Source organism: Colias croceus, chromosome 6 (genome assembly GCF_905220415.1).
Source record: "Colias croceus chromosome 6, ilColCroc2.1".
Taxonomy (NCBI): Eukaryota; Metazoa; Arthropoda; class Insecta; order Lepidoptera; family Pieridae; genus Colias; species Colias croceus.
In genome coordinates, this window is record NC_059542.1 from 4,354,337 (window position 1) to 4,376,352 (window position 22,016).

Below are 22,016 nucleotides of genomic sequence, written 5' to 3' on the forward strand. Positions count from 1 at the left end.
AATGCGCGCGGTACCATACAATTTCATATTCTGCATTTGATTTTGGCGACAATCGCGTCGCGAGCAGTCGCAGCAAAATGTGACAAATCACAATTTTAAAATCACTGCGATTATTTAAACGTATGTGCGCGCATTGTCATAGTAATTCATACGTTGTATTTCTGCGATAAAATAATCACGCTGCAGAAAGTCGTGGTGCGCGCTTAGCCTAAGCGCGTTAGTCGAAGTCCCAAGTCCTAAGGCTAAGCGCGCACCACGATTTTAATTTTTGCGACACGATTTCAAAATCGCGCTGTAGAAAATCGCAGAGAGTACGGTGCGCGCACAGCGATAATTTAATAGTGATCCTTACTCACTTTCATCATGGATTTCGTACAAGTTGCTTGTCTTTATTTACTACTTCGGAGGATAAGAAGAAAAAAAAAAAGAAAATTCGTCTATATTGGACTCATTCTTTTACAGCAGATAGAATTGTCAAAAGCTTCTTTTATGCATACTAATATTATAAATGCGAAAGTAACTCTGTCTGTCTGTAAATTTGGTATAGAGATATTTTGATACCCGAGAAAGGACATAGGATCGGGTTTATCCCGGAAATCCCACGGGAACGGGAACTATGCGGGTTTCTTTGACTGCGCGGGCGATGCCGCGGGTCAGACATACAATGAACTTCGGATGTATCCCAAAAAATTCTTTGGCTATTATAGAATGAATATTCCGCCAAAAGGCCGCCCTTTGTGCTTTTATATTTTTTTTATTATTGTAACCTTTATTTTGAGCAGTGGTGGCTCAGTGGTGAGACCTCGGACTTCGAATCGATAAGTCCGTGGTTCGAGACCAGGCGAGCGCGCAGGAAATAAATTGATTTTTCAATTTATCTGCGCATGTTGTAACATCACCACTGCTCGAACGGTGAAGGAAAACATCGTGAGGAAACCGACATGTCGAAGAATTAAAAAGTTCGACGACATGTGTCATCCGCCAACCCGCACTTGGCCAGCGTGGTGGATTATGGCCTGTACCCTCATAGGAGGCCCGTGTCCCAGCAGTGGGAACGTATATGGGCTGATGATGATGATGAACCTTTATGTATATTTTGTTTCTTGTACAATAAAGTGTTAAATAAATAAATAAATTCAAACTTTTGACTGATTACTGAGTTTATGTTTACCAAACAGTACCTACCTATACCACTACGATGTTTACTGTTGGACAGACAAAACACAAGTGAAGTGCCGGCCGGGCCCGAGTGTGCGATTCTATTATCGCAATGCGCGCGGTACCATACAATTTCATATTCTGCATTTGATTTTGGCGACAATCGCGTCGCGAGCAGTCGCAGCAAAATGTGACAAATCACAATTTTAAAATCACTGCGATTATTTAAACGTATGTGCGCGCATTGTCATAGTAATTCATACGTTGTATTTCTGCGATAAAATAATCACGCTGCAGAAAGTCGTGGTGCGCGCTTAGCCTAAGTGATAATAAAAGATATTATTGAGCTTATAGCTGATTCATTAAATATAACTAGAAGTACACGCTTTTATAAATTATCATATCCTATAGCGAAAAATCCGGATAATGAACACAAAATAACAAACAAAGTGTAGACAATAATATATAGAGCAGAAACACTCTTGCTCTATATTATCTACGCTTTCCAGAAGTAGGTAAAGTACACTATTTAGTGTTGAAGCAGTATGATCGGTTACTGTTTGGCTTATTATTATAGTTCATATTCAAATTATTTAAATATTATAATAACTCAGTGCTTGTAACTATTACCACCAAAAAGTTAAAAATATTTTGTTACTAAAATTCATATTTATTTTAATAAAAGGGATACTTGATTCTTTTGAAATTAATAGTATTAGTATAAATATAAAAGATTCGTAATTATAAGTTAATTATTGAAAAAATATATTTTTATTAAATTATGGGGTTCATCCAGAAATAATTGCGTAATCACTCCGTCACTCAATCAGTCCAGTGTCTATTCGATCAATTTGCTAATAGTTTCTAATTGTTTATGATTAACGATGTTTTCGTTATCATTACTAATAACTTGGGTTTTCAAATTAACCGCAACATGATTTAAATATAATGTATTGTGTATTTATTTACATTAATTAAAACACATAGTTGCTCAGGTAAAACATGGAATATTGCAAACATTATAATAGTACATTGACTTTATAAATGGCAATAAAATTATTTTTTTATAAAAATTATGACGACATCGTAAGTTTGTGAGCCAAAATATATGTTCTTTTGTAAAATTACCCACACGGGTTCATTTACGGTCTAATGAAGATGATTTTTATCTGGCTATAAACGAAACTCATGACTCACGGCCCAAAACCTTTTAAGCATTTAAGTGTCTAGAAACTTTTCATTTCGTTTACAAGTTTCACTTGCAAACATTATTTCTAAACATTAAAATTTAAATTAAACGTACCTAGCGTCTTAATTTATTTTTGGAACATTAAAGTCACTGGTGATGATTATAGTTAATTCAGTTGCTTTTTTACTGTGCTTTTATATTTGAGTATTCATTATTTCATCATTGATAGTAGGTACGTAGATGCGTCAATACTTCTGTAAAGTGTATGCACAATGACTATAATTATGACAGTATCGCAATTCTAAGCTACAGAATTTAAACGAATGTAATAGTAACCGAAAACATATTTGAAATTTCAAATATAGCTGTTCTCATTGTATTACATTACTCTGTGAAGTTTATTATCTACCTATTTCCAAAATATTTTGATGAAGTATATATTAGAAAATAAACATAAATTCCGCGTTAAGTAGGCTAGAAATATTGCACGCATTCTTTTTAATTTCATATAATATGTCTAAATAGTTACACTTTTAGTAAAATACATATATTGTATATGCAGGGGCATAGTAAAAAAAAGTCACCCCAACCACGTTTTAGCGAAAAAATTATATAAACTATCAAGACACATTACAAGTAACATTATCTTGAAACAATAAATCTTATCAACAAAGTAATTTTAAGAAAAAATTGTAATACTTTAATGTACTTATAGGAGGGCATTGACCTGATAATTTAAAGTTTATTGATACTTATAACATATCATTTTCAGTGTTACAGAAGAAATAAAAGGTAATTTTACAACCATAAGTCATTTGCACAGAGATAAAATATTAATATCTAGAATATGTCAGTATCTAAAATAGCTATATTTTTAATTAGCGCTCCTCATTATTTTATGATTGATGTATCTCTCAAAAACATTTAAAACTGTATGTAACCTGTAATATTTCTCCATAAATATTTCCTAGTCTGCCCTCGTTGTTACCAAAAATTATTTAACTCTATATTAATTTTTATGTTATGACTATTACACATTAAAAATATGCCCTGGCCTAATAGTTGTCTATATATTCATTCTTTATTCACTGGTGTGAACAATAAACAACGTTAAATTAACCTTATTTTTAATTACCTTGGGGAAATAGCCCAGTAAGTTTATTAAACAATTGGTTGAGTAAGAAAATGTGCAATGACCGTTACGAAATCCTTTATAACGAGAACTAGGTATCTTATGAAAATTTTCAATGTTAAGCTTAATTTAATTTGTAAGTGTGAGTAGCCAATGCAATTTACTGAAATAACTTTGCTAGATATTATGCTTCACAAAGAATAGAAAGATAGGTAGGTATATAGATTATTACAAACATAGGCAATTTGAATAATGTTTCTATCGGGCGATCGCTTATCACACAAACATTTTATAAAAATTACATCCAAATCCGTGAAAACTGTACATTTATAAAATGTGAAATCGTAAATAAAAATAAGAGGTTTAAATCATTTGAAGGCAATAAAAAAGGTGGTGTGTAAACATTGTGTAGACCCGTCTAAAACGTTAAAAAATACTTTTTTATTGTATACCAGAGTAGGTACATAATTCAAGGATATAAATGAAGCCATCTTGTAGGAGCATTAAAAATGTGGATTAAAATAACCAGCCGAATAAAATAAATACATAAGATATTTATTTAGTTTCTATATTTTCTCTTCCAGGTTCTATTTTTGGCTCAAAAATGCTGAAGTTATGAATATATTTTAGTTATTTTTAACGCGTTTTAAGATGTGTTACATAATATTTACTAATCATAAAAGACCTGTAACACTTCTAGTGTTACAAGTGTTTATCAGCGGTGCTGACCACTTAACACCAGGTGGCTCATCTGCCCCTTTGCTTGCTCTGACATAATAAAATCATCTTTTTTTCAGTTCTTCTATTGAATGTGAGGTTTAACTCTACAGGTGCTATTAGTTATGTATTAGATGAACCTATTGTAGGTAAGTGACATGTCACTTTATATTTATTTTAGTTTACAGCATATACTCTTTCAGCACAACAAACCTTGAGTAGGAAGAAACTAAAGACCCTGAGATAATTCTTATTAATAACTTGCAATCACCATTCGAATATTATAGGGAAATTAACAGATTTTGTTTACTTATTTAAAAAAGAAACATGAGTTCCTGCTTTGGTCCAAAACTTGTTGTAATCAGGAACTTTAAATGCTGAGACACATACAACAAACATATGATAACATAACAAAGTTTAATTACTTTTTAATAACTGATATCTATAAGTGTCATTTAACATATTATATAAAAAATCTTCAATCACTTGTTCCAATTAATTGAGATAGATTTTCTTTATAAAAAATAAAACAATAATCTGTATTTGCTATTTCCGCCTGCTATTTCCGTTAAGATATTCCAAATAGAAAGTTGTTCATTGAAGTGGATGAATATTGACATTAGACATCAAAATAGTAGTAAAGTATGTAGTTAATACCGTCATTAATGTTGAGAGGATTTAAGAAAATCGATGCTAAGTGTAGGAATAAGTGTATAAAACGCGTTTTTGTACAAATTTATAAATATTTGCACATCAATACCTGTGTACGTTCAAAGGTCGCGTCCACGATGGACAGTAGTTTAAGTGTTTATTTTACTTATATGTTTCATGTTCAAACAGATATAACAAAGTAGGTAATCATTATATAAGCAGAAGTCCTTGTACATAATATAAATTCCGGAATATACACATTGTACACACTACGGAAATATTATTTTCATCTGAAACAGGCTTTAGTCAAACCTTTGAGCCACATTTATTGATATTCACCATAATATTCACATTTAGTGTAATGTATGGCGACCGGTTGCTGATAAAATATCCTATCTATATGTATTATAGGTAAAACTTGTCGGACCTCATGGCGAAAAGCATCATCGCATCATCCGATCATTTTCATATTCACGTTTCTATCAGGCTTTCAATCACGTGGCGAAAACATGTATGATTGTACGACGAGTTCGAGGGATCTGGTGCAAATTTAAGCTCGTCTCTTAATAAATTCCTACTATCAACGTTATTAGGATATAGATAGGTATATATTTTATGCGAAATGACGACAGGCTATAAGTCGGTTGCTACGAGCCTGTTTTCAATTAACACTTAATAGCTAAGGATATGAGAGGCCTATTTTTTATATTTAGTCAAGGTAAATTCACATTTTTTATAACTTATATATCTATATTATGTACATTATGCATACAACAATATCCTTGGTATAATTTAATTGCAATTCAGAGTCCATCTGGAATCTCATTAAATGTAGACATCTAATTCAACTACTTTATTACTTTTAACTCAGAATATTGTATACATGGCCCTTATATTAAACTCTTGTTGATAAATATTGTATGACTAGATACCTACTTAATACCTACTTCAAGTTGTTAGGCGTAGAGTTGTATTAAAAACGCTTTACGGCGTAGTAATATTTAGTAAATATATTCAATGTTTGATTAAACTGAGTAGCATCAAATAGACAACGTAAAGCGCCTACTGAATATACCTACCTATGTCGTATAACCATCCTATAACATATTATGTGCTACGAACATAGGCTACGAATTATAACTTTGGAAATTAGCAGGATGACAATATAAGACGTTTATTACGCTTGACAAGTAAAAATGTAGTAAGTAGGTATATCCCGTCACTCATCTCTTTGAATTCATAATTATACATTATGAATTAGGTACCTTTTGCACGACTATATCTTATTTATATAGGGTCGATTCTGCTCTGACGCTTTCACAGTATACTCTACTTATAAAAAACAACAATTTTGATGACGTAAACTCAAGATGATAAAATTAAATAAATATATATTTAATACAAAATGTTCCTTTCTTTAACCTTCAGCTTTTGGTTTTAAAAATTCGGATATACTTAAATGTTGGTTATTAATTAATGAGAACTCTGATCTCTTGCAAAAACACGTTTCAGAACGTGACTCGAAAAAGTGGATATACCTATAATATCCAATGCTAAGTAGTTTTTTTGTTTATATTATGATGATCATCGTTGGATATAAATATATGATACACTTTTGGTAGGTGCTTTGTTTTTTTCCGTTGTGTAAAAATAAATGGAAATACCATGGGCATAAAAAACTATTTTTTGAAATCAGACAGCAAGGCTTTGCTGTCTTGTTTGTCCGTATTGAACAGATTTTTTATTTATTATTTTTCGATTAATTTTTTTAATCAAATTTCAGTTTGTTAAGGAAAACTTTTTCAACACCAAATGTCAAATAATAAACTCTCACTGATATTTTAAATAACACCTCTTATTTAATGAATTTAAACTATGGCCTACGCGACGTCGTACCGCGTACTTGCTACCATATATTTTTAATAGTTTGGATATTAATTAAAGAATATATATACAACGTAAAAATAAACACTATCATTTAACCAAATTGTTGTAAGATTATAGTGAAAAACTTTGGCATATTGTTTTTTGGGTAAGTTACAGACTCCGCTTATTCTAATTTCTACAGTTAAATTGAAATCATTATTCTAGAAATTATTGTACTAATACGAATTACGCACATAATAATTAAAAATCACAGTGGTTTTTTACTTCACATTTGTAGATATAGAATGTTTGTTTACTTTCTTCAATGAATAGGTATTTTAGTAGATATTAAGCACATCATTCTTAATGATATAAACGAAAACACGTTTAAAAAAACCTTATTGTATTACCGTAATGTCTATATATAATATAACTAGGTATTCTCATTATTATTTGGAAGATTCATTTTAATCCCCGTAGTCTCGAGCTCCGTCACGCTGGAACCCGCTTTAAAAAAAACCTTACTTTTTTCAGCCTATTTTACCTACAAACGATGCTAATAAATGTAGTATAGGTCAATTTTTTGTAGTCTTATTAGTTACTTAGAAAACATCATTGATATCGTTCGAAGTAAAAAATATAAATAATAGCGTGTTGATTAGTTTTGGAATGGGTTCCAAATTGATTGTAGTTTATTGTAGTGGCAAGAAAATTCTTTATTTGCGTTGTTTTATCTCAAATTATTGCAAGAAGGTCACAATAACAAGATTTTAAAAAATAAATAACACTTGTTCAAAAACTACAAACTATGCTAATAAATGTAGTATAGGTCAATTTTTTGTAGTCTTATTAGTTACTTAGAAAACATAATTGATATCGTTCGAAGTAAAAAATATAAATAATAGCGTGTTGATTAGTTTTGGAATGGGTTCCAAATTGATTGTAGTTTATTGTAGTGGCAAGAAAATTCTTTATTTGCGTTGTTTTATCTCAAATTATTGCAAGAAGGTCACAATAACAAGATTTTAAAAAATAAATAACACTTGTTCAAAAACTACAAACGATGCTAATAAATGTAGTATAGGTCAATTTTTTGTAGTCTTATTAGTTACTTAGAAAACATCATTGATATCGTTCGAAGTAAAAAATATAAATAATAGCGTGTTGATTAGTTTTGGAATGGGTTCCAAATTGATTGTAGTTTATTGTAGTGGCAAGAAAATTCTTTATTTGCGTTGTTTTATCTCAAATTATTGCAAGAAGGTCACAATAACAAGATTTTAAAAAATAAATAACACTTGTTCAAAAACTACAAACGATGCCAATAAATGTAGTATAGGTCAATTTTTTGTAGTCTTATTAGTTACTTAGAAAACATCATTGATATCGTTCGAAGTAAAAAATATAAATAATAGCGTGTTGATTAGTTTTGGAATGGGTTCCAAATTGATTGTAGTTTATTGTAGTGGCAAGAAAATTCTTTATTTGCGTTGTTTTATCTCAAATTATTGCAAGAAGGTCACAATAACAAGATTTTAAAAAATAAATAACACTTGTTCAAAAACTACAAACGATGCCAATAAATGTAGTATAGGTCAATTTTTTGTAGTCTTATTAGTTACTTAGAAAACATCATTGATATCGTTCGAAGTAAAAAATATAAATAATAGCGTGTTGATTAGTTTTGGAATGGGTTCCAAATTGATTGTAGTTTATTGTAGTGGCAAGAAAATTCTTTATTTGCGTTGTTTTATCTCAAATTATTGCAAGAAGGTCACAATAACAAGATTTTAAAAAATAAATAACACTTGTTCAAAAACTACAAACGATGCCAATAAATGTAGTATAGGTCAATTTTTTGTAGTCTTATTAGTTACTTTTTGTAGTCTTATTAGTTACTTAGAAAACATCATTGATATCGTTCGAAGTAAAAAATATAAATAATAGCGTGTTGATTAGTTTTGGAATGGGTTCCAAATTGATTGTAGTTTATTGTAGTGGCAAGAAAATTCTTTATTTGCGTTGTTTTATCTCAAATTATTGCAAGAAGGTCACAATAACAAGATTTTAAAAAATAAATAACACTTGTTCAAAAACTACAAACGATGCCAATAAATGTAGTATAGGTCAATTTTTTGCAGTCTTATTAGTTACTTAGAAAACATAATTGATATCGTTCGAAGTAAAAAATATAAATAATAGCGTGTTGATTAGTTTTGGAATGGGTTCCAAATTGATTGTAGTTTATTGTAGTGGCAAGAAAATTCTTTATTTGCGTTGTTTTATCTCAAATTATTGGAAGAAGGTCACAATAACAAGATTTTAAAAAATAAATAACACTTGTTCAAAAACTACAAACGATGCTAATAAATGTAGTATAGGTCAATTTTTTGTAGTCTTATTAGTTACTTAGAAAACATCATTGATATCGTTCGAAGTAAAAAATATAAATAATAGCGTGTTGATTAGTTTTGGAATTGGTTCCAAATTGATTGTAGTTTATTGTAGTGGCAAGAAAATTCTTTATTTGCGTTGTTTTATCTCAAATTATTGCAAGAAGGTCACAATAACAAGATTTTAAAAAATAAATAACACTTGTTCAAAAACTACAAACGATGCCAATAAATGTAGTATAGGTCAATTTTTTGTAGTCTCATTAGTTACTTTTTGTAGTCTTTTTTTTTTTTTTTTTTTTTTTTTTTTTATGAGAGAGGAGGCAACAGAGCAGACGCGACGCCTGATGGTAAGCGTTCAGCGTCGCCCATAAGCACCCACAACGCCAGGGACATTGGGAGTGTGTTGCCGGCCTTTTAGGAAAGAATACGCTCTCTTCTTAAAGGTCCCCAGATTGTAACCATTCGGGAATACCGTACTAGGAAGCTGGTTCCATATAAATGTTGTGCGCGGAAAGAAGCTCCGTTTAAAGCGCACAGTTGTCGACCGCCAGCAGTCAAGGTGGTGAGGGTGGTATTTCTGTTTATGGCGGGCTGTGCGGTAATGGAACTCAGCGGTGGGTAATGTTCCAAACAATTCCTCAGAGCACTCCCCATAGTAAATGCGATAGAGAACGCATAAGGAAGCGATATCTCTTCGCAACGCCAGAGTATCAAGCCGATCGGTGAAACTCGGTTCGCCAACGAGTCGTACAGCTCTCCTTTGAATGCGGTCAAATGGAAGGAGGTATTGCTGGGGTGCCCCGGCCCAGAGATGGGAACAGTATTCCATGTGCGGCCTGACTTGCGCCTTATAAAGATTTAGGCGATGACGCGACGTGAAATACTGTCCCGCTCTACAGAGCACACCAAGTTTCTGAGAAGCCAACTTGGCTTTGCCTTCCAAATGACAGGAAAACTGCACGTTACTCGAGATTTCGAGACCGAGAATACCAATACTAGCTGTGGCTGATAGAGGAGTGCCCTGAAAAATAGGGGTTACATCGAAGGGAAGCTTTTTTGCGGTAAACGCGCAAACCTGTGTCTTCTTCGGGTTGAATTCGACTAAGTTTAGTCGACCCCAATTAGAAACTTCGTCTAAAGAAGCCTCAATTTCAGACACGAGGTTGTTCCGGTACTCAATGACGCGATCCTGAGAGACATTGCTACGGCCGGTGTAAACTGCATCACCAGTGCTGTCGTCTGCATAGCAATGAATGCTGCTGTTGAGCAGCATATCATTTATATGCAGAAGGAACAGAGTGGGAGACAGAACGCAACCTTGTGGGACACCAGCATTCACAGGCTTAGGGAAAGGGAAGTCTTATTAGTTACTTAGAAAACATAATTGATATCGTTCGAAGTAAAAAATATAAATAATAGCGTGTTGATTAGTTTTGGAATGGGTTCCAAATTGATTGTAGTTTATTGTAGTGGCAAGAAAATTTTTTATTTGCGTTGTTTCATCTCAAATTATTGCAAGAAGGTCACAATAACGAGATTTTAAAAAATAAATAACACTTGTTCAAAAACTACAAACAATGTAGTTGATTGTAGCTAAACTCATATGTTTGTAGTGGCTGCTAAACCCCTGTAAGCAATAAAAAACAAAAAAATTAGTGTTCAATAAGTTAATATATTCAAAACAATTATGAGCCTTGGATTTCGTGTCGTTTGTAGTTTTATTATTAGTTGAAATTATAAAAAAATAACAAATGGTAGTACTAAGTTATATCACATATCACTCTTGTAATTGCATATAAATATTTATGATTATTTTATTACATAAAATAGCATATGTATTGTTTTTTTCTTCATTAAATCTTTTTTAGACACTACTTTTTTCTTAGAGCTGCTGGATTATATTTTATATTTTTTACTTCGAACGATATCAATGATGTTTTCTAAGTAACTAATAAGACTACAAAAAATTGACCTATACTACATTTATTGGCATCGTTTGTAGTTTTTGAACAAGTGTTATTTATTTTTTAAAATCTTGTTATTGTGACCTTCTTGCAATAATTTGAGATAAAACAACGCAAATAAAGAATTTTCTGGCCACTACAATAAACTACAATCAATTTGGAACCCATTCCAAAACTAATCAACACGCTATTATTTATATTTTTTACTTCGAACGATATCAATGATGTTTTCTAAGTAACTAATAAGACTACAAAAAATTGACCTATACTACATTTATTGGCATCGTTTGTAGTTTTTGAACAAGTGTTATTTATTTTTTAAAATCTTGTTATTGTGACCTTCTTGCAATAATTTGAGATAAAACAACGCAAATAAAGAATTTTCTTGCCACTACAATAAACTACAATCAATTTGGAACCCATTCCAAAACTAATCAACACGCTATTATTTATATTTTTTACTTCGAACGATATCAATGATGTTTTCTAAGTAACTAATAAGACTACAAAAAATTGACCTATACTACATTTATTAGCATCGTTTGTAGGTAAAATAGGCTGAAAAAAAGTAAGGTTTTTTTTAAAGCGGGTTCCAGCGTGACGGAGCTGTAGTCTCGCCCGTAGTGCTCTCAAGTTCTCAACATCGCACCGTTATAAAGTAGCGTTAAAAATAACTAAGCTTTTTATTATTTTCCTTGATAAAGATTTAAAATATTATTTCACACGAAACTCATTCACAACAATTTATTTATGTAGGTATTATTTTTAATTAGTTTTTTTAAGTTTACAATAGGTAGGTAAATCTACACCTGTATATTTGAGGTTGGCTAAATAGTTAATAGATACCCTCTTCAATATATCACGCATATGAGGACAATTATAAATAAATAAAAAGGATTATCGATGTTTTGAAATGTTGATGACGTGATGATTAATGCTTTTAATTAATGGACTCGTAGGTGACAGGAAGAGGAAAGACAGGAAGACGTTTTACATCTATTATCTATTCAATGAATTAGTTAAATAAGTGGTTCTTAAAACAACATTGAATTCGCGAAAGCTGAGTATTAAAATAAATAAAAGAATAAACGGGTAGGTGTGTGATAAACATATTTACTTACTTAATTGGTAAAAAATCTGCAATTCATTTTATTATCTAGTTACCTAAGTCTATTAATAAACAAGTAAATAAACAAATTTAGTTACAAGAATAACTATAAAAAGTTATAGCCTATTAAAAGTTAATAGAAAAAAGGGAGCGATGACCGATGATTCTGAATATTTTTTTCAATTACCTATACTCTAAAGTCTATTTCAATAATGTGCCTACCTATTATTTCGAATAAAAATACATGCAAATAAATAAAATTTATTTATTACACTTAGTTACAATTTGGGTCTTGCAAAAATTCTGATTTTAGGTAAAATTTACTTTTGTATGGACCCCGGACGGTCAAAAGCAACAAGGAATGCCACTTCTCTTTGTCTGAATTCAGACAAATGTACCTAACAAATAAAAATTAAAACTGTATGTATTTTTACCGTGACATGTTTATCGATGACGAGTTTGAATAAATACCTAAGTCGGTACCTACAAGTAGTTTATTCAGAACAAACAACAACTTTCCGAGGAATTCTAAGCAAATATAATAATATAAATATCATAAAGATATTACGCAACTCACATTACGTAATTATTTGTCAATTCAATTAGCTACTAGCCAGTAAGTAAGGTATTATTAGATTCTGATATGAAAATTAAGATTTGTAAGTAAAATATCTGCTGTATTTCAGATTTAAAACATTTTAATAATAAGTACAAATAGTAGGTACCTAGATATGTATCCACGTTTTTCCAGTAGGTAGGTGTGTGTTAACCTATGAATTACAAACTATTTTATATCTGTTGAATATATGTATTTCTAACTATTTTCTACCTGGACACTGGAAAAAACAAATTAAGCAAAATTATTTGAACTAAGTTTTAACCCTTTGTTGCTGAATAAAACGCAGCTCTACATTGTTTTCGGAATTTAATGTTATCTCTTCTCGGTCATGTCTGTCTCATGTCGTTTACCTAGAGACTCTGAAAAAGTAATTTTAACCTTGTTAAAGTTTCTCATAGGTATAAAATACATACCTAAGGTCTATTAAAATGAGAGAGAAATAGGTACCTACTTACATATTTATATATATTTTGTATTGTTAAGCGCCTACCCTTTATTTTCTTAACAAAAAATCTTCATATATAATAATAATAATGATAATTTTTGGACGTAGTTGTTTCATTGCGTTCACAGCAATTAATTACAATATAAAAATAAACCCAAAAAAATAAATAATAATCGACGATTATCATTTTTGTTTTGATAAATAGTCAAAGTAACTATATAAAACAATTCACACAGTACTTAGGCATGTTTCCTGTTTTCAATGAGATATTATAATTTATAATTCGTGTCTCATTAAATTAAATTTATCAAATCATCACCTCCTTCCTCTTTACTCGAGAACTTAGGTGTATTTATTTGTATAGATATTATTACTATAAAGACCTGAGAAGTGTTTTATCCAGTTTTATCTCATGTCCATAGATTCAAAAAATGAATGAATTAAATGGCGAAAATTTTTTTAATTTATTATTGAATTAGTTACTTAATTATCGTCATGAATTTTTTATTAAGTCCCTCTTTTTAGACAAGAAATCTATTTCTTATATATGTCTTGTTAATAATTATCTTGTTTCAATTGACTCAGGAAAACAAATGACCTTTGATATCATAACTTCGTGATTATTCTTTACAATCCGTGTTGTGGAAATGCAAATGGTTAAATTAGATATGGCTTGAATTTCCTTTGACCAAATACGATGGCGTGGCCGCAGGAGCGGATGTAATAAATATATAATTATAAGTTTAAAACAGTGATGATTTATTATATTGTCACGAAGTTCAACACGATTAGCTTATTTAAAATTTACAAAATATTAAGTAACTGCAATTCAGAATATCAAAATAGTTACTTATTTCAATTTGCATAAAATATAGTTATGAGTTTCGATATCTGTGTTCGAAATGTTTATATTGCCCAAGATTGCATTTCCAAAATATTTTTGGAATAAATTATAACTATATTGATAAAACTCATAGTAAAATATTATGTGGTATTCATTTAATGCAAATATGTGTCTTGAAAATTTATTTTTAGAAGTAGTGGATGAGTGGTGAAAATATCCTACTTCAGTCGTATAGTCGAGGGTTATTTACAAGACGAGCGTGAAAACATTACAAATCAATATTCTCAATGTATGTATGTCTATAGGGATAAGGGTAAAAAATAATCAAACAAAATTGTAAAATACTTTATTAAAATAATAAATAAAGGTTGCCATATAGTGAGTTTGCAGAATGTTTGAGCACTGTGTCGCGTCTCCGCGCGCCAAGCTGTCTGTCTCCACGATACAACACTTAAAGCATTAATACACCAAAAACATTTTACAAAATAACATTGAGATATACATAATATGGAGACGACACCGCCTACATCACTTATGTTCCGCTCAACATACGCCATATGGCGTAACTGCACGCTCATTTTTTGTTTGTTTTAAAGTGAAACGCATCAAATATTCGTGTGTGTTACGATATTGCACAAATAATACAAATAATACGGAAAAGTGCAAAGGAATAACTTTCATCGGTAAGTACCTAACTAGATAATAATTTTTAAAACTTAGAGCAAAAAAATGGCGCACAGATTTTGTTCGTGGTGTCTCCTCCATACGCAGTACTATTATCTCAATGCAAAATAACAATATTCCTGACGACTTGACGCCCCGGCATTGTTACCATGCACACCCGTATGTTCATTCTTTTTTATAGTACTAGAACTAGAATGGCAACACCTTCGAACCATAGAATATAAAACGAACAAAAAAAAAATGCCTCATACAAAATTATAATGTAATTTGAATTACGATGTTGATGTACATAGATATAAATTTATTATACATAATTAATTTCCGCCACCTCACCTTGCAATTTAACAATATGCCGTAATTTAGAATATAATATGTTAGAAGGTAGCGAAAACTTTCGACAGCGCTACTCGTAAGGTCATAGAACATTTTACAAGAGTTAGCACTTTATGAGTAGAATAATTACGGAGCCCTTGACGCGTTGATTAATCTGCCATTTAGCACGCGCCACAAGGTCAGGAAGGTGCGAATTTTATCTATTTATTAAAATTTTTTAAGGTTATATTAAAGAAATCAATATTAATACATATAAGCATTTGAAATTTCCATTGTCTTTTATAAAATTCGCTAAAAACATAACTTGTAATAACAGAAACTTAAAATTACCCTACATTTGTTCTATTTCTATACAACATTTCTAGTTCTATGGATTTTATTATACAATGTAAAGTCACAAACGCGGGTCAATTGTAGGCTACTAATGTGTACATTTATATTAGTGTAAAAATTGAATAAATTTGAGCACACTAACACAATACACATTACATTTAGCCACAATTGGCCGGTGTTCGCGATATGTATTATCTATTTTTATACAACCATTAACGCCTATCTGACTGCAAGCTTTTTATTATTATTTATAGAGAGGCTACGGGTATGCACAGTTGTCTTAAAATTAAAATTGTGAATACGAATTTAATAATAAAATTAATACATAACGACGTTTCGATTATGAAACATAATACAGATGGATTCAAAATTACTTCAATCGAGTTAAAATATAAAATGCTTGAGCACGGACTGTAAAGGCAATTTCATAAAACAATAAGACGAGAATCAAACGACTACACTGGATTTGAGAACCGACCGTATGGTAACATCGTTTCATAATTTATTAAACCGCAATAAAATTATATTTACACAAAATAAGCTAAGTATTTAGTAAACAAGTAATTATAAGTTATCTAAAAGAAATTAATACAAGATTATAAAATCTGTGTATAATACAATAAAGAAAATTCCCTTAACCGCGTACTCGAATACTCACAAAATAATAGTACAATCGTAAAACACGCGAAACCCTCATCTAAAACCGATATAGCATATACACTCGAAGATAAAATTTTAATCAACAATTAATAGTACTCAGTTTGTACTTAAAAATATAAGGCATTCGTATTTATGTTTAAAATCTTTGTGCATTGAAACGTTTTAGAAAGTATTGTTCGATACGTTTGTTCTTAATATCGAAGAACACGGTAATTAGCCGTCTCCCCACAAAGGTGCAACAATAACATGGAGAACATTTCGTCGGGCAGCTTTTAAAATTTATCTACAATAGATTCAAAAACCAATCATTTCTTTGAAAATCAAATAATTTATGTTAATGTGAAAAGGCCGTGACACGTGACATTTCCAAGCCAGCCGGCCAATTATAAAATGGCCGTTGTTTTATCAGGGAGGCCGGCGTCGGTCGGAGAATCACCTTTGTGAGACGAAAGCAATTACATAACACGGAATGGCGTCGTGTCGCAAGCGTCGGGTCGGCCGCAACACGTCGCAACGATATCGTGACCGTATTTGATACACTTGCAATATTACAACATTCGCGAATTTCCAACATTCCACCATTGAGTATTATTACTACGTATAGAGAGGACACCACGAACAAAATCTGTGCGACGAGCGCGGAGGTGCGGGGCGGCTAGTGAGTCTACACTTTGTAGATATTCTGCCTCTTATTACTTTCCAACCAATCAATGTAACAAATAAATATTGTTTATCTTATTAAAAAAATATGAATAAACTTATCAATTAAAACCAATAAATGTAACAAAAAAAAAATGGGTTTGAGACGATTGCCTCTAACTCGTGTTACAAATAGTGTAGTAGCGATGTCCTCTCTAGTACGTAATACATAGTAACTCAATGCATTCCACGGAGCTCGGTCGGCTGCGAGAATCGCGTTCCACGTATATGTACAATACCTTAATATTTGGTTGACTTCAACTACTACAATCGAACCCTCTCATAGCTGAACACGCATACATTTTGTATTTCATTGGAGATGTGCGATCGACGTCGTCTCGAGTCGTTGTGAGAAAACGAAATAAATAGACTTTGAAAATTGACAGCCCCGCTATAACTTGCAAGTGCGTCAAACGCTCGAAACCGGCTCGCACATCCGTCACAGTTACACGGAGTCACACGTTTTATTTACGCAGATACAAACACACAATAACATACGTCTGTCTCCCTGTAAACAATTCAAATGCAATTAAGGATTGGGAATAAATGATTATTATCCAACCGCGCCAGAAAGAGGTTCATATTCTTCCAAAAAATGTATCGATGTAAATATCTTTGGCACGCTCTGTAGCGTAGAAGATTGACGAATTTTTCGATTTATTTACCTATTTAAATTGAACACACAAAACAATCTTGTGTCTGTATCTACCTAAAGAAAGGCGCGACCGTAGAACAGGCATCGCAACTGTAAGTAATCGTATTAAAGCTACGCGTTTAGGAGACGGGCCGCCGCCGCACGAACGCGTCGGCGGCGGACGACGCGTACGAGTTGGGCACGCTCGAGTCCTCCTGCTTGTACCCGTTCTTGCCGTTCAGCGAACTTTCGTCCATCACCGTCTGGAAATAAGGGTCACATTTCAATACATTTTAATAACTCAGCCCCCGGAATCACAGACACAATAGAAAATCTATTGTGTCGTGGTCAGATCGGGCCGCTCGGGGCTCAATGGTCAAATGGGTTATTGGGTAAATTGTATGTATCTATTGGTTGCGTTGATATTTTTGAAGTATTTTCACACATTGAGCCCCAAGCGGCCCGATCGGTCCCAGACACAATAAAGTTTCTACTGAACAAAATTTTCTATTGTGTCTGTGGTTCCGGGGCCTGAGTTATTAAACTATTCCTAAAACAGCGTAGAGCAATGAAAATCAAGGCTATAAAAAACCCTATTAGTGCAGGATTAGCATAATGAAGAGACTACGCCTATGTGTATTGCGTATATGCGGATTATTTTACTCTGGCGTGGAGGTAATTTTTACTTATACCTAAACTTAAATCCTATTAAGTTTTTATGTGAAGTTATATTCAATGTAAAAAATAAACTTATGATAATATCTCGATTGAAACGAATAATAATTTTTGTGTACGTCAGATGTATAATTATAGATACTCTAGGTAATGTGGATAATTGAAATAATTATGGAAGAATTTATTGTGTACGGATATAAGTATAACATTTTAATATGTATTATAGTTGATAATATTTAATTAACTACATATTTTTATTTATACGATTATGGAATATGTAAAAACAAGTTGAACTCAAGTTTGATGATCGATAATTATCAGCAATAAAATTGACACTAAATATAACGATGATTTGACGACGCGACAAAATAAATGGTAAAAAAATTAATTAACATTTCCGTACAATTTACATATTCACACAAAAAGTGCTTAACTGAATATTCATTTACTAATTGAGTTGATACCAAATACATTAACGCGTATTTTTACTCCATATTTTAATATTTTTGGTTCGCATTTATAATGTACACAGATTTGAAAAGTGCTATAATATGCACTTCTAATATTGTATCCATGAGCAAATATACATTAGGCAAATAATATATAAATTATACATATAAAAATATATAAACTCTATTTGTATCGGAGTAATTAATATCGATTAATCGAGGTGTAAAGGTTGTATATTTCATACTAATGTTTTCATTATAGATTCGAAAGGAACATAGAATATATTCTTTTACCGTTACAGACCTGCTTCGATATTTATAAAATTTAATGGTGTAATTTATTCTATTGGAACATAACACAATATATCATTTGGAGTTAACGGAACCAAATTAAATAGCAGTGAATTTGTGACGTTATAGATTTTTATGGCCAATTCAGTAAAATTAACGAGCAAGGGCATTATTAATGTTGATAAATGTAGAAAGATAATATTCAAAGCAGTGACAGTTTGGTCTCGTGAAATAAGGCTGGTTGCAGAGCTTGACCGACCGTCAGTGCGTACCGTCGGTCCTGACGATAGGGCGTATTCAGAAAGAAAGCTTGAAACTTATAAGCGCTTATAAGCGCTTATAAGTTTCAAGCTTTCTTTCTGAATACGCCCATACGCATCAACAATTGTATGACTATGACACTAATACGCATGACAATACGCGTGCGTATGGTCGGTCTAGCTATGAACGGTTTTATGAATTTCCATACATATGACAAGCGCGACTGACGTACGCACTGATGGTCGGTCAAGCTCTGCAACCAGCCTAAAACATTAAGAAGTGCGTCATACAAGTTAATGTGATTTTTCCATAAAAGTGGTTCGATACAAAACGTCATATTTGCAATATACGGATTAAATTAACATTAATTATTCTCGCTCACTAATCTCGTTTTACCAAGTAAACATCTAGTCGTGACGAAATGGAAAATTGACGCAATTTAAATTATTTTATTTTAATAAGTGTATAGCTTAGATTACAAAATAAAAGACAGATGGAGCGTTGCCGAACTAAACCGAATAATTTATCGTCATTTTCAATAAAGCTATGTGTGCTGTCATTTCACCGCTGCACTGTACGTACACGGTGCTTCTGTGTGCGTGTAATGTTGCCAGATATTGAAAAATTTCCCAATTTTTTCCCCGACTACGGAAAAAAGAGGGTTATGTTTTTCGAGTTTATGTATGTATGTATAATATTTCTTTGACACGCCCTGCAGTATAAGCCGTTGGACCGATTTTGAGTGGTGAGGTTTCATTGCAATGATCTGAATTATTATGTTAGTGGCGGTAGTGACGTAGGCTATATACATAAATGAGAAGTCAAGTTTTAATTTTTATTTAAATTCTTTTATTACATAAAGTACCTGCCTACTAAAGTTATATATGGACAAAATAATTGTATTCAATTTTTTATTAAATAAATTAGTTACATAAAAAAAGTTTCAATATTAACTATAATAATTATATTATTTTTTATTTTTCATAATATATGAATACGAAATACGAATAGCGGTAGTTACGAAATACGAATAGTCGAGAATACGGGACATTTTATTTTCATCATATCCATCATGGAGTTCACATAAATTAAATCGCTAGCGAAAACGACTATGACGTTTTTAAGCTTTATAAAAGTAACAAAATAATGTATTATGCTTATTAAAATAATCTAATAATTATTATGAACCTTTAGTGCACTATACAAATAATCACATTCACGATCGAAAAATCCAACAGCATTATCCTGAAGATCTTTTAACCATTTTACCGTTTTACCAATAAAAATGGCAAATTCATTTTCAAAATACTGGCAACATACGTTGAAGTTTTGTATTCCTTCATATCTGTAAAATTATTATTCGTATTATAGAAATAAATCAGCCAAATAATCTACAGAAAACCTGTGAAACGATGTTTTATCTTTTTTTTTGTTTTCGGGAACAAATTTTACAGCGTTTTATTATCACAAGACGGCATTTTTTTACTAAAATTGCAAACCCTTTTTGACGTATTGCATGACATTATATGCGCTATAGCAATGGTGCAGCGACGTATTTGTTTTTGATTTCGTATTTTCTTTGACAAGGGCGACGGGCGGTTGTCATGCTCCATCTGTACTTTATTTTGTAATCTAAGGTGTATAGTATTGGTTGTTTGTTGTGTACAGGAAATTAAAATTTAATTGTTTTAATTTAACATGAATAATTCTTCTTGTTAAAAAAATTAAACAATATTTTTTTAATTAAGGCGTTATAATTATAAAATTGTAATCAAGAAACAAGATTTTGATTTGATCCTAAAATCGGTCCGAGTTAATGATAGATGTAATTTATATCTTCGCTCTTCGGAAACAGTTAATACTGAAACCGCACAAAAAGTCATAAAAAATCTGCTCCAACTAACCAAGGTTTTATTATAAGATATATCTCAGTATTTTTTGTTTTGAATTTTTATTGTTTGAGATAAAGTATACTGCGACTGTATATTTTTATTGTATACATTAATTTTGCGGTACTTGTGTGTTCAATTAATTAACGATGAGTATGTCAAGTCTTTAAAAGCCTTTATCTATCAATTAAAGTAATTTATAAACATTACAACATTGTTTGATGATATAATTAGCGTGTTGCTATTGATCCTATTAACTACTAGCGGTCCGTCCCGGCTTCGCCCGTGGTACATGTTTACGTTTTCTCTCCATAAGAACCATCCTCGTACTTCAAGGAATATAATAAAAAAAGAATTATCGAAATCGGTTCAGCCGTTCTCGAGTTATGCGCTTACCAACACATTTTGCGATTCATTTTTATATTATAAAAAACTATTAACTAAGAGAAAAACCTGTTACCATTAACTTAATACACACCATATAAATGTCTCGTTGGCTCTGAATTCGTTTTTCTTAATACCTAATGTATATTGACAATAAACAGAATATCTACGAGCTTTTCTTACCACATTTCATGTTTCGAAATTACGGAATTTCCGTATTTATTACAGCCTTCCTCGATAAATGAACTATATAACACCGAAAGAATTTTTCAAGTCAGTCCAGTAGTTCCTGAGATTAGAACGTTCAAACAAACAAGCTCGTCAGCTTTATAATATTAGTATAGATAAGGGTGCTTATCCACCCGGCGAATGTGTTTGTTAATAACCAATCATATAGCTTCATGTAGTTTGAAGCTTTGACGCGATACTATTGGTTATTTAAAAATACAATCCTCGCCACACACCCTCGCACATTATTGGTAGAAAAGCATCCTTAATATGCTAAATATAATAAATAAAATTTGTAAAAAATATGCGAATTTCACTAAATATTGGTACTTATACAGAGTCCTTGTTGAAGTGTTAGCTTTGATGAGAAGAACCCGTAGCTTTCTGGATCCAATATGCTTATCATA

General features: G+C 31.6%; 2 protein-coding genes across 4 annotated transcripts in view; both read right to left on the reverse strand.

Moving 5' to 3' along the window:
* Positions 1-9,464: 9,464 nt before the first annotated feature.
* On the reverse strand, positions 9,465-10,382 carry LOC123692639. Its single transcript, XM_045637403.1, has one exon. The coding sequence runs from the start codon at positions 10,380-10,382 to the stop codon at positions 9,465-9,467; it is 918 nt and encodes a 305-aa protein (XP_045493359.1).
* Positions 10,383-15,012: 4,630 nt separating this feature from the next.
* LOC123692371 (elongation of very long chain fatty acids protein AAEL008004-like) overlaps positions 15,013-22,016 on the reverse strand; it is a 37,018-nt gene continuing 30,014 nt past the window's right edge. For all 3 annotated transcript variants that reach the window (XM_045637107.1, XM_045637108.1, XM_045637109.1), the window contains one exon: positions 15,013-17,695. In XM_045637107.1, the coding sequence (XP_045493063.1) occupies positions 17,573-17,695 (123 nt within the window). In that variant the 3' untranslated portion in view covers positions 15,013-17,572. The remainder of the gene's footprint in view (positions 17,696-22,016) is intronic.

What these genes read in the sequence shown, in the direction of transcription:
- LOC123692639 (XM_045637403.1), bottom strand. Translation starts at nt 10,382, where the DNA reads ATGCTGCTCAACAGCAGCATTCATTGCTATGCAGACGACAGCACTGGT.